At 57.6% G+C, this 13,334-nt stretch overlaps 1 protein-coding gene across 1 annotated transcript in view; it reads left to right on the top strand.

Annotated features, from left to right (window-relative positions):
- Positions 1–227: 227 nt before the first annotated feature.
- Positions 228–13,334, top strand: part of cicb (capicua transcriptional repressor b) — a 37,059-nt gene continuing 23,952 nt past the window's right edge. Inside the window, exons 1-2 of the mRNA XM_088905368.1 lie at positions 228–436; positions 5,326–9,086. Coding sequence (XP_088761494.1) covers positions 5,492–9,086 — 3,595 coding nt within the window. The 5' untranslated portion in view covers positions 228–436; positions 5,326–5,491. The remainder of the gene's footprint in view (positions 437–5,325; positions 9,087–13,334) is intronic.

Here is a 13,334-nt window from a genome sequence, read left to right on the forward strand (position 1 = left end):
TTCCCGCCTACTCGCTGTTCCTAAGCCTTCGCGTCTTCTGATTGGGTACTGTAAACTTGAGGCCGAGGCCGTGATGAAGCTTGTTCCCGCCTTCGATTGGTCAGCCCCGCCTGTCAGTCACGGCGACTTCGCCAATGGAACCCTCCCTCCTGTCCCCTTCCGCCTCTCCCATTGGGTACTGTACCTGTCAGTGAATTCTGATTGGCTAGTCGGGCCAGCTGTTCGAGGTTCATTCACCATTTTGTGACTGTAGTGTAAAAAGGGACTCCAGATAGTTTTTTGGGGGGTTGGTCGGTCGGATGGTGTTATTTTCCGTGTTTGCCGACTTGTTTGTTTTGGAGGACCATGTTCCGCGGAGGGGAGCTGCGGTAGCGGCGCAGGGATGTGCGGAGCGGCCCCAGCCGTGCCTGCGGACGAGACGCGACTCTGCGAGTGTGTAAGTGCGGACTGGGGTGTCAGCCTGGCAGCGCGGGGAGACGGTCTTCCCCGCGCCCTGTGCGCGAGGAGTCTGGGGGGCCCGGGGGTCAGGGCAGCGGAGGTGTGTGTGTGTGTGTGTGTGTCCCGGGGGGGTCACTCCCACAGCCTGAACTTTCAAGTGCCGGGGTCGGGATATGCCCCGACAAGGTCTGTGCAGTTAGCGCCGTGTTTGCACGTCTTGACGTCTTTTGCGCCGAGTTGCACTAATAATCATCATCATCATCATCATAACAGTCATAATTACAACTTTCGCCTGTCCGCCAGCTCGCACCTCTGCGCCGAGGGTGTCGGGCGACAGCACGCAGCGCCCCGCACACGTCACTGGAAATAATAATAATCATTAATAATGTCCCTCTGCTGTCAGTTAGTGCATTTGTTATTCTGCAAAGACTGACGTGCTTGCGATAAGATGTCACAGCCGGTACTGACGAAACTACTACAGTACTACTACCCCGCTATTTCGACTACTACGTCCCAGCCTCGGTCCGGCGCGCCGAGTTTCCACTGTCTCACTGGGTCTCACGCGTGTCCCCTCGTTCACTCCGTGATTCAATCACACTGTCAGATCGTGTGTCATCTGATCCTGCGTCTGAGACGGCTCTCCGACCTCCGAGAATATTTACCGGCCTCACTGAGGGACAGTGTTTTCACACAGGCCTGTCACTGACACTGCTGGAGCTGTTCCTGCAGTTAATACTGCACTGATCACAGTACTGTCACTGACACTGACACTGCTGGAGCTGTTCCTGCAGTAAATACAGTTAATACTGCACTGATCACAGTACTGACACTGACACTGCTGGAGCTGTTCCTGCAGTTAATACTGCACTGGTCACAGTACTGTCACTGATACTGACACTGCTGGAGCTGTTCCTGCAGTACATACAGTTAATACTGCACTGATCACAGTACTGTCACTGACACTGACACTGCTGGAGCTGTTCCTGCAGTAAATACAGTTAATACTGCACTGATCACAGTACTGTCACTGACACTGACACTGCTGGAGCTGTTCCTGCAGTAAATACAGTTAATACTGCACTGATCACAGTACTGTCACTGACACTGACACTGCTGGAGCTGTTCCTGCAGTAAATTCAGTTAATACTGCACTGATCACAGTACTGTCACTGACACTGACACTGCTGGAGCTGTTCCTGCAGTAAATACAGTTAATACTGCACCGATCACAGTACTGACACTGACACTGCTGGAGCTGTTCCTGCAGTTAATACTGCACTGATCACAGTACTGTCACTGACACTGACACTGCTGGAGCTGTTCCTGCAGTAAATACAGTTAATACTGCACTGATCACAGTACTGTCACTGACACTGACACTGCTGGAGCTGTTCCTGCAGTAAATTCAGTTAATACTGCACTGATCACAGTACTGACACTGACACTGCTGGAGCTGTTCCTGCAGTAAATACAGTTAATACTGCACCGATCACAGTACTGACACTGACACTGCTGGAGCTGTTCCTGCAGTTAATACTGCACTGATCACAGTACTGTCACTGACACTGACACTGCTGGAGCTGTTCCTGCAGTAAATACAGTTAATACTGCACTGATCACAGTACTGACACTGACACTGCTGGAGCTGTTCCTGCAGTAAATACAGTTAATACTGCACTGATCACAGTACTGTCACTGACACTGACACTGCTGGAGCTGTTCCTGCAGTAAATACAGTTAATACTGCACCGATCACAGTACTGACACTGACACTGCTGGAGCTGTTCCTGCAGTTAATACTGCACTGATCACAGTACTGTCACTGACACTGACACTGCTGGAGCTGTTCCTGCAGTAAATACAGTTAATACTGCACCGATCACAGTACTGTCACTGACACTGACACTGCTGGAGCTGTTCCTGCAGTAAATACAGTTAATACTGCACCGATCACAGTACTGACACTGACACTGCTGGAGCTGTTCCTGCAGTTAATACTGCACTGATCACAGTACTGTCACTGACACTGACACTGCTGGAGCTGTTCCTGCAGTAAATACAGTTAATACTGCACTGGTCACAGTACTGACACTGACACTGCTGGAGCTGTTCCTGCAGTAAATACAGTTAATACTGCACTGATCACAGTACTGACATTGACACTGCTGGAGCTGTTCCTGCAGTAAATACAGTTAATACTGCACTGATCACAGTACTGACACTGACACTGCTGGAGCTGTTCCTGCAGTAAATACTGTTAATACTGCACTGGTCACAGTACTGACACTGCTGGAGCTGTTCCTGCAGTAAATACAGTTAATACTGCACTGGTCACAGTACTGTCACTGACACTGACACTGCTGGAGCTGTTCCTGCAGTAAATACAGTTAATACTGCACTGATGACAGTACTGACACTGACACTGCTGGAGCTGTTCCTGCAGTAAATACAGTTAATACTGCACTGATCACAGTACTGACACTGACACTGCTGGAGCTGTTCCTGCAGTAAATTCAGTTAATTCTGCACTGGTCACAGTACTGACACTGACACTGCTGGAGCTGTTCCTGCAGTAAATACAGTTAATACTGCACTGATCACAGTACTGACACTGACACTGCTGGAGCTGTTCCTGCAGTAAATACAGTTAATACTGCACTGATGACAGTACTGACACTGACACTGCTGGAGCTGTTCCTGCAGTACATACAGTTAATACTGCACTGATCACAGTACTGTCACTGACACTGCTGGAGCTGTTTCTGCAGTAAATACAGTTAATACTGCACTGGTCACAGTACTGACACTGACACTGCTGGAGCTGTTCCTGCAGTAAATTCAGTTAATACTGCACTGGTCACAGTACTGACACTGACACTGCTGGAGCTGTTCCTGCAGTAAATACAGTTAATACTGCACTGATCACAGTACTGACACTGACACTGCTGGAGCTGTTCCTGCAGTAAATACAGTTAATACTGCACTGATGACAGTACTGACACTGCTGGAGCTGTTCCTGCAGTACATACAGTTAATACTGCACTGATCACAGTACTGACACTGACACTGCTGGAGCTGTTCCTGCAGTAAATACAGTTAATACTGCACTGATCACAGTACTGACACTGACACTGCTGGAGCTGTTCCTGCAGTAAATACAGTAATACTGCACTGATCACAGTACTGACACTGACACTGCTGGACCTGTTCCTGCAGTAAATACAGTTAATACTGCACTGATCACAGTACTGACACTGCTGGAGCTGTTCCTGCAGTAAATACAGTTAATACTGCACTGGTCACAGTACTGACACTGACACTGCTGGAGCTGTTCCTGCAGTAAATTCAGTTAATACTGCACTGATCACAGTACTGACACTGACACTGCTGGAGCTGTTCCTGCAGTACATACAGTTAATACTGCACTGGTCACAGTACTGACACTGACACTGCTGGAGCTGTTCCTGCAGTAAATACTGTTAATACTGCACTGATCACAGTACTGACACTGACACTGACACTGCTGGAGCTGTTCCTGCAGTAAATACAGTTAATACTGCACTGATCACAGTACTGTCACTGACACTGCTGGAGCTGTTCCTGCAGTAAATACAGTTAATACTGCACTGATCACAGTACTGACACTGACACTGCTGGAGCTGTTCCTGCAGTAAATACAGTTAATACTGCACTGGTCACAGTACTGACACTGACACTGCTGGAGCTGTTCCTGTAGTACATACAGTTAATACTGCACTGGTCACAGTACTGACACTGACACTACTGGAGCTGTTCCTGCAGTAAATACAGTTAATACTGCACTGATCACAGTACTGACACTGCTGGAGCTGTTCCTGCAGTAAATACAGGACGTACATGTACACTACGGTGCAGTGAGATGGTAGAACTTGCTGTCTCACACTGACGTACTGATTGATGTAGTGGCTGTGTGTAAGTGGGTCAGGCAGTTTGTCAAGTCATGATCAGGGTAACCGGCACTGTCGTTGACCCAGTGGTGTCCGTTTGGTCCTGATTCAGTTGGAGAGTTGTGTGAGCGGATTTGGGATGAAGGAGGAGCTGATTCAGTTTTATCGAGACGGAGGACTGGAGGGTCGAGACGCAGGGGAAGGGAGAGGAGGAAACGAAACAGAGACCCAGGGCCAGGTACAGAGGGAGCAGAGAGGCGCTGAGCAGACAGCAGCACACAGGAAGTGATGTCGCCCTAACCGACAGGAAGTGTGGGCTGTTGTGCGATTGCCACGGCAGCAAAACAGTTAATCAGAAGAAGAAAGAAAAACCCCAGAGCTCAGTTGTCAAGTACAGAATTTCCCCGCCTCTCCGGAGAGCTGTGGACACGACACACACATTCATGGGCATGTACTCACAAACAGGCACACACACATAGACAGACAGATAAACACATCAGCACAGAAACATACCCACAGACACAGGAACATACACACACTGACACACAGATCTTGACAGTGATGTTCATAGAGAGGCTCAGATACAAATAAGGCCCCTTATAAACACAGGGTAAGTTCAAGAGCAAACTGTATTCAGAGAATTAACACATTAAAACCTGAGCACAGACTATAGAACTCTTTAAATATTAGTATATACATTCATATCTGTAACCCCGTCTCTACCTGTAACACTGACACAGGTCACAGTGAGACTGGGGCTCCTTTAAAGCTCTCTGCTTCAGACTGCAGGGAGATGAGTATCCTGAATCTATAAGGGCTGTGTCTCTACCTGCAACACTGACACAGGTCACAGTGAGACTGGGGCTCCTTTAAAGCTCTCTGTTTGTGTGGTGGTGTGTAGGGTCTCAGCCATGTTGACTGCTGGATATTAATGGCGTTAATTGTTCTCTCTCTCCTTCAGAGTCTGTAAATCCCCCACAAGGACGAGCAGGAGAGACGAGAGGGAAGCCTGAGGAGGACAAACGGGGAAAAAGGACAGATCACACAGAAACGGAAACACAAATGAGATAAGAAACCAGGAGGAGGGAGGAGAAGAGTTTTCTAACACCAGCGAGGCGTTGGAGGCGATGAAGAGGATGAAGACGCAGGGCGGCCGCTCTCCCCCCTCCACCCGGGCGAAAGGCGGGAAGAGACGGGCGGCGGCGACGGACGTGGAGCCCGAGAGGAGGGACAGGACGAGAGACGGCGGCGAGGGGCGGGCAGAGACGCCGTCGCCGCGGAGACAGGCGGGGGCGAGCCCCGCCCACTCCCAGGGAGAGCCAATGAGGAGGGGCGGGGGCGGAGTCCCGGAGGGGGAGGGGCCTCTGGGGGGACACAGAGACCGGGCCGGGGAGGAAGCAGAGCGGCCAGCCGGGGAGGGGGACTGTGGGAAGGAGGAGGGCGGGAGGCGGGCCGCGGACAGCACCGCCGGCGCGGCCCCCAGCGGCGCGCACAGCAACAGCACCCCTCCGGCCAGCCGCAAGACGGCCACCTTCAAGGCCAAGGTGCCCAAGAAGAAGTACACGTCCGAGCACTGCGCCGGCGCCCCCGCGCCCGCCGCCGCCCCCGCCAGCAGCGACCCGGACAGCAACAGCGGCGGCGACAACGGCGGCGAGGCCCCAGGGGCCCCGGGGCCTTCGGGGGGGCAGGAGAGGGAGGCGGGGCCCGAGGGAGAGCGAGCCGGGGAGGGCGAGGGCGCCCCCAGCTCCGTCCGCTCCTCCTCCACCGACACGGCCAGCGAGCACTCGGCCGACCTGGAGCTGGCGGAGGCGACGGCGGCCCCCGCGGCCCCCCGGGAGCCCCCGAGCAGGGCCCCCCCGCCCCCGCCGGCCCGGCGCCCCGAGGCCCTGCTGCAGGAGCTGGCCGGCCAGCGCGTGCTGGTGCGCGGGAGCGAGGAGGGGCGCCCCCGCTCCCCCCCCGGCGCCGGCCTCTTCCGGGCGGGGCTGGTGCAGCAGGCGTGCGGGCAGAGCCGCCTGCTGGAGGTGCAGGTGTTCGGCGAGAGGAGACCCCGCTTCTACCCCTTCCCGGACGGGGGGCCCCAGGCGGCGGCGGCGGGGGGCGGCGGCGGGGAGGCAGAGCTGATCCTGGACGCCCCGCCTCCGGGGGCCGCGCCGGTCGCCGTGGGAACCAGGGTGTGCGTGCCCCTGGGGGGCGGGGGCGGGGCCGCGGAGGAGGGGGCGCAGCTGTACCGGGAGGGGGTGGTGTCGCAGTTCGACCCGCACCCCGCCGTGTCCTTCCCCTACCGGGTCACCTTCCGCGGCGCGGGCGCAGGGCCGGCGGACGGCGCCGACGGCGCCAGGGCCGAGTCCGTCTGGGTGTCCCGGCAGAGCCTGCGGCTCCTGCTGCCCGCCTGGGACGGGCTGCAGCGCGCGGGCGCCGGGGGCGTGCCGGGGGCGCGGGCGCGGGCGCGGCAGGAGCGCGAGCGCCGCGAGGACATGGAGGTGGAGAAGGAGGTCTGCGCCCTGAGCAGCGGGCTGGCGCTGGGGGCCGCGCCGCGGGGCTACGGGCTGCCCTCCGCCGCCGGGCGCCCCCTGGTGAAGGCCGAGGGGCCCGTGCTGAGCCTGGGCGCCGGCGGCAGGCGGGCCGCGGCGCCGGAGGAGGACGTGGAGGTGACGCGCCTCAGCATGGCCGCCCCGCTGGCGCTGGGCGGGGGCAAGGCGCCGCCGCCGCCCCGGCCCCTCCTCTCCAAGCCCCCCGGGTACCACGCCGCGCCCGGCTTCGGCCCCGGCGGCACCCCGGCCCTGACCCCGCTGGCCAGCATGGGGCCCTCGCCCGTCCTCGCCCGCGCCTTCCCGGACCACGAGGCGCTGGGCGCGGCCCAGCAGCCCCTCTCGCACCCGCAGCACGCGCCGCCGCCGCCGCCGCCGCCCGCCTCCGCCCCCGGCCCCGCCCCCGGCCCAGGCCCCGCCCCCAGCCCCGCCCCCGGCGCTGGGAGTGGGCGGGCCGGGGGCGGCGGCGGCGGCGGCGGCGGCCTCCTCCCGCTGGACAAGCACGCGGGCGGCTCGGGCTCAACCTCCTCCTCCTCCTCCTCGCCGCGCTCGCGGACGCCCCTGACGGCGGCGCAGCAGAAGTACAAGAAGGGCGACGTGGTGTGCACGCCCAACGGCATCCGCAAGAAGTTCAACGGCAAGCAGTGGCGGCGGCTGTGCTCGCGGGACGGCTGCATGAAGGAGTCGCAGCGCCGCGGGTACTGCTCGCGCCACCTGTCCATGCGCACCAAGGAGATGGAGGGCGGCGGCGGCGCGGCGGACCGCGAGCGCGGCGGGGGCGGCGGCGGCAGCAGCTCGGGCACCGTCACGCCCTCGGACCTGGGCCGCGGCCGGATGAGCGCCGACTTCGAGTGGGACGAGACGTCGCGGGAGAGCAGCGAGGCCAGCTCGCGCGGGGAGTCGCGCCCCCGCCTGGTGCTGCCCTCGCCCGCCGCTGCCGCCGCCGCCGCCGGCGCCGCCCTGCTGGCGCAGGACCTGTCGCGCTTCGACTTCGACGAGTGCGAGGCCGCCACCATGCTGGTGTCCCTGGGCAGCTCGCGCTCCGGCACCCCCTCCTTCTCGCCCGTGTCCACGCAGTCGCCCTTCTCGCCCGCCCCCTCGCCCTCGCCCTCGCCGCTCTTCGGCTTCCGGCCTGCCAACTTCAGCCCCATCACCGCCTCGCCGGTGCTGCCCCCCCCACGCCGCCACCGGCACCAGAGCGGCACGGGGGCCGGCACCCCCAAGCTGGGCACCCCGCAGACGCCCGGCGAGCGCGAGCGGCACCCCTCGGGCATCCTGCCCTCCTTCCAGACCAGCCTGACCTTCACCGTGCCCATGAGCCCCAGCAAGAGGAAGCCGGAGGGCCACGGGCCGGGCTCGAACCCGGCCGCCTGCGGGCCGCCCACGCCCGGCTCCGGCTCCGCCGCCGGCCTGGAGTACCCCAAGAGCGAGGCCCTGGACCCTGCGGGGGGCGACCCGGCCACGTTCAGGGTGCTGTCGCCCCCCTCGGCGCTGGGCGGCGCCCCCCTGCCCTTCCCCCGGCCGCGGGGGGGGCCGCTCAGCCTGCCCCCGTCCTCCTCCTCCTCCTCCTCCACGCCCTCCTCCTCGCCGCCCCCGCTGCTGGTGTCGCCCGTGACCTCCGACCCCGTGGTGCGCAGGGTGGTGGCCGTGCCGCCCTCCGCCTCCCAGCAGGCCCTGCGCGACTCGCCGGTCATCGTGCGGAACCCCGAGGTGCCGCTGGCCAAGTTCACCGAGAAGCCGCTGGCGCTGGGCGGGGGGGGCCGGGGCGCGGGCAGGCCCGGCGGCGCCGGGGGTGGGCCCGCCGGACCGGGCCGCCCCAAGGACCCCACCAGCCAGGCTGGCAAGCCAGGCATCCAGGTGCCCGTGCCCATCAACGCGGCGGCGGCGGCGGCCAACGGCGCCATCCTGATCGCCCACAGCGCGCCCGGCTCCGCCATCGTCCTGGTCTCTTCCTCGCCCACCTACTCCTCCTCCTCTTCCTCGGCGGACTCTGGGCCCGCCGGCCCGCTGGGCTCGGCCACGGCCGCCTCCTCCGGCCAGGGCTCGCGGGACAGGGGGGGCGCCGCGTTCGGGGCGCCCCTGCAGCCGGTGCCCTGCCACCCCGCCCCCACCGCCCTGCTGCCCGTCATCGTGCCCGCAGAGGCGCCGCACCCCACGCCCCGCAGGGACATCGTCATGGGCCGGCCCGGCACCGGTGAGTCCTGCGGGGGTCCGGTTCTGGAGCTGTGTGACTCTGCAGTCTGGGGGGTTGTGTAGCCGTGTGTGACTCTGCAGTCTGGGGGGGGTTGTGTAGCTGTGTGTGTCTGCAGTCTGGGGCGTTGTATATGTGTGTGTGTCTGCAGTCTGGGGCGTTGTGTATGTGTGTGTGTGAGTCTACAGTCTGGGGGGTTGTATAGCTGTGTGTGTCTGCAGTCTGGAGTGATTGTATAGCTGTATGTGTGTCTGCAGTCTGGGGGCGTTGTGTAGTTGTGTATGTGTGTGTGTCTGCAGTCTGGGGGGTTGTGTATGTGTGTGTGTCTGCAGTCTGGGGGGTTGTGTATATGTGTGTGTCTGCAGTCTGGGGGGTTGTGTTTGTGTGTGTGAGTCTGCAGTCTGGGGAGCTGTGTAGCTGTGTGTGTGAGTCTGCAGTCTGGGGTGTTGTGTATGTGTGTGTGTGAGTCTGTAGTCTGGGGGGGTTGTGTAGCTCTGTGTGTGTTGTGCTCCAGTGTATCTGGAGGGGAGAGGAGGAGAGGGAGGCAGAGAGAGGGGAGGTGAGAGGGCAGGAGGGAGAGGAGGCAGGGAGAGGAGAGGAAGGACAGCAGTTAACAGATGGGCACAGTCACTTCTCCTGCCACTCACAGTGAGTCACCTTCCACACACAAAGCTCAGCTCAGCTCAGCTCAGCTCAGCTCAGCCCAGTCAGTCCAGCCTGGAGAGTCTCAGACAGCTCTGTCGGTGTCAGTGAGTCTGATTATAATCCCAGTGAATCACTAATCCAGCTCCCAGTCCAGTCAGTCCAGTCCAGCCTGGAGAGTCTCAGACTGCTCTGTCAGTGTCAGTGTGAGTCTGATTATAATCCCAGTGAATCACTAATCCAGCTCCCAGTCCAGTCAGTCCAGTCCAGCCTGGAGACTCTCAGACTGCTCTGTCGGTGTCAGTGAGTCTGATTATAATCCCAGTGAATCACTAATCCAGCTCCCAGTCCAGTCAGTCCAGTCCAGCCTGGAGACTCTCAGACTGCTCTGTCAGTGTCAGTGAGTCTGATTATAATCCCAGTGAATCACTAATCCAGCTCCCAGTCCAGTCAGTCCAGTCCAGCCTGGAGACTCTCAGACTGCTCTGTCAGTGTAGTGAAAGGAGAGATACAGCAGAAAGAGGGAGGAGATGTGACAGAACATTTTGCTTGTATAAAAGAAACTGCTGGTGTAGGAGGGAGTGTGAGAAAAAGAGAGGGAGGGAGAGAGTGCGTCATTCACTCTGAACTCCGGAAAGAGTGCGTGAGGCTTTGCTATTGTGTGACTGTAGTTTCCATGGCAATCCCACAAACACTCACGCACACACACACACGTGTGCACACACTTGCCGATACACCATTTTCGAAAGATTTATGTCTTTCTATATGCAGATTTGTGTCTATATCAGTGCATTTCTCTCTATCTGTGTCTCTACCTGTAACACTGACACAGGTCACAGTGAGACTGGGGCTCCTTTAAAGCTCTCTGCTCCAGACTGCAGGGAGATGAGTATCCTGACTCTATAAGGGCTGTGTCTCTCCCTGTAGCACTGACACAGGTCACAGTGAGACTGGGGCTCCTTTAAAGCTCTCTGCTCCAGACTGCAGGGAGATGAGTATCCTGACTCTATAAGGGCTGTGTCTCTACCTGTAACACTGACACAGATCACAGTGAGACTGGGGCTCCTTTAAAGCTCTCTGCTCCAGACTGCAGGGAGATGAGTATCCTGACTCTGTAAGGGCTGTGTCTCTACCTGTAACACTGACACAGGTCACAGTGAGACTGGGGCTCCTTTAAAGCTCTCTGCTCCAGACTGTGGGGAGATGAGTCTCCTGACTCTATAAGGGCTGTGTCTCTACCTGTAACACTGACACAGGTCACAGTGAGACTGGGGCTCCTTTAAAGCTCTCTGCTCCAGACTGCAGGGAGATGAGTATCCTGACTCTATAAGGGCTGTGTCTCTACCTGTAACACTGACACAGATCACAGTGAGACTGGGGCTCCTTTAAAGCTCTCTGCTCCAGACTGCAGGGAGATGAGTATCCTGACTCTGTAAGGGCTGTGTCTCTACCTGTAACACTGACACAGGTCACAGTGAGACTGGGGCTCCTTTAAAGCTCTCTGCTCCAGACTGTGGGGAGATGAGTCTCCTGACTCTATAAGGGCTGTGTCTCTACCTGTAACACTGACACAGGTCACAGTGAGACTGGGGCTCCTTTAAAGCTCTCTGCTCCAGACTGCAGGGAGATGAGTATCCTGACTCTATAAGGGCTGTGTCTCTACCTGTAACACTGAAACAGATCACAGTGAGACTGGGGCTCCTTTAAAGCTCTCTGCTCCAGACTGTGGGGAGATGAGTATCCTGACTCTATAAGGGCTGTGTCTCTACCTGTAACACTGGGCAGGCAGAGTAGTTCTGGGGGCAGGGTGTTGTATACGAGGTTTCAAGGCTCTGCACACGTCTCTCTCGTTCAGTCCACGCTGTGGGGGGGGTGTTCTTGTGGACGATGCTCAGAATATTCCTCCAGCTGCGTCTCTCGCTCTCTCGTCTCCCCCCCCCCACCACAGCATGAGGCTGAGCCGCAGGGCGTGAGCGCCCTCTGGTGGGGGCGTGTGCAAAGTATGTCTCCTCAGGGGTGACTTGAACCCGGGACAGCATCACCTGCACAAGCTGACAGCGAGGTAATAGGACTCTCAGGCCCAGCAGCTCTGCTAGCTTGTAGTGATCTGATCCCCAGATCCTCTGGGACACATGCAGACTGACTCACTAACACAGACTGACCGACTGACTCACTGACACAGACAGACAGACTGACTGACTGACACAGACTGACCGACTGACTCACTAACACAAACTGACCGACTGACTCACTGACACAGACAGACCGACTGACTCACTGACACAGACAGACTGACTGACTCACTGACACAGACACAGGCTGACAGTCCGACACAGACAGATGGACACTTTGTCACTCTGACACAGTCAGACAGACTAACAGTCTGACACATACAGATGGACAGACAGACATTGCAGCTTGACAGCGGGTGGCTATCTGTTGCTATAGTGACATGAGAGCCCTCTGTGACACAAGTGGTCACAGACTGGTGTTGCCATGGCAACAGTGAAGCATGAGGACAAGACATGAGTGGGTGGTGTTTTAATTAGACAGAAACAGAAAGAGAGAGACATGGGAGAGAGTGAGTAAGACAGAGAGGAGCCACAGAGAGAGAGGGGTTAATACAGACACACTGACTGGACACTCCAGTACATTAACACTGCACTGAGAGAGAGAGGGGTTAATACAGACACACTGACTGGACACTCCAGTACATTAACACTGCACTGAGAGAGAGAGGGGTTAATACAGACACACTGACTGGACACTCCAGTACATTAACACTGCACTGAGAGAGAGGGGTTAATACAGACACACTGACTGGACACTCCAGTACATTAACACTGCACTGAGAGAGAGGGGTTAATACAGACACACTGACTGGACACTCCAGTACATTAACACTGCACTGAGAGAGAGGGGTTAATACAGACACACTGACTGGACACTCCAGTACATTAACACTGCACTGAGAGAGAGAGGGGGGTTAATACAGACACACTGACTGGACACTCCAGTACATTAACACTGCACTGAGAGAGAGGGGTTAATACAGACACACTGACTGGACACTCCAGTACATTAACACTGCACTGAGAGAGAGAGGGGTTAATAAAGACACACTGACTGGACACTCCAGTACATTAACACCGCACTGAGAGAGAGAGGGGTTAATAAAGACACACTGACTGGACACTCCAGTACATTAACACCGCACTGAGAGAGAGAGGGGTTAATACAGACACACTGACTGGACACTCCAGTACATTAACACCGCACTGAGAGAGAGAGGGGTTAATACAGACACACTGACTGGACACTCCAGTACATTAACACTGCACTGAGAGAGAGAGGGGGGTTAATACAGACACACTGACTGGACACTCCAGTACATTAACACTGCACTGAGAGAGAGAGGGGTTAATACAGACACACTGACTGGACACTCCAGTACATTAACACTGCACTGAGAGAGAGAGGGGTTAATACAGACACACTGACTGGACACTCCAGTACATTAACACTGCACTGAGAGAGAGGGGTTAATACAGACACACTGACTGGACACTCCAGTACATTAACACTGCACTGAGAGAGAGAGGGGTTAAT

Source organism: Atractosteus spatula, chromosome 25, assembly GCF_055471065.1.
Source record: "Atractosteus spatula isolate fAtrSpa1 chromosome 25, fAtrSpa1.hap1, whole genome shotgun sequence".
Lineage (NCBI taxonomy): Eukaryota > Metazoa > Chordata > Actinopteri > Semionotiformes > Lepisosteidae > Atractosteus > Atractosteus spatula.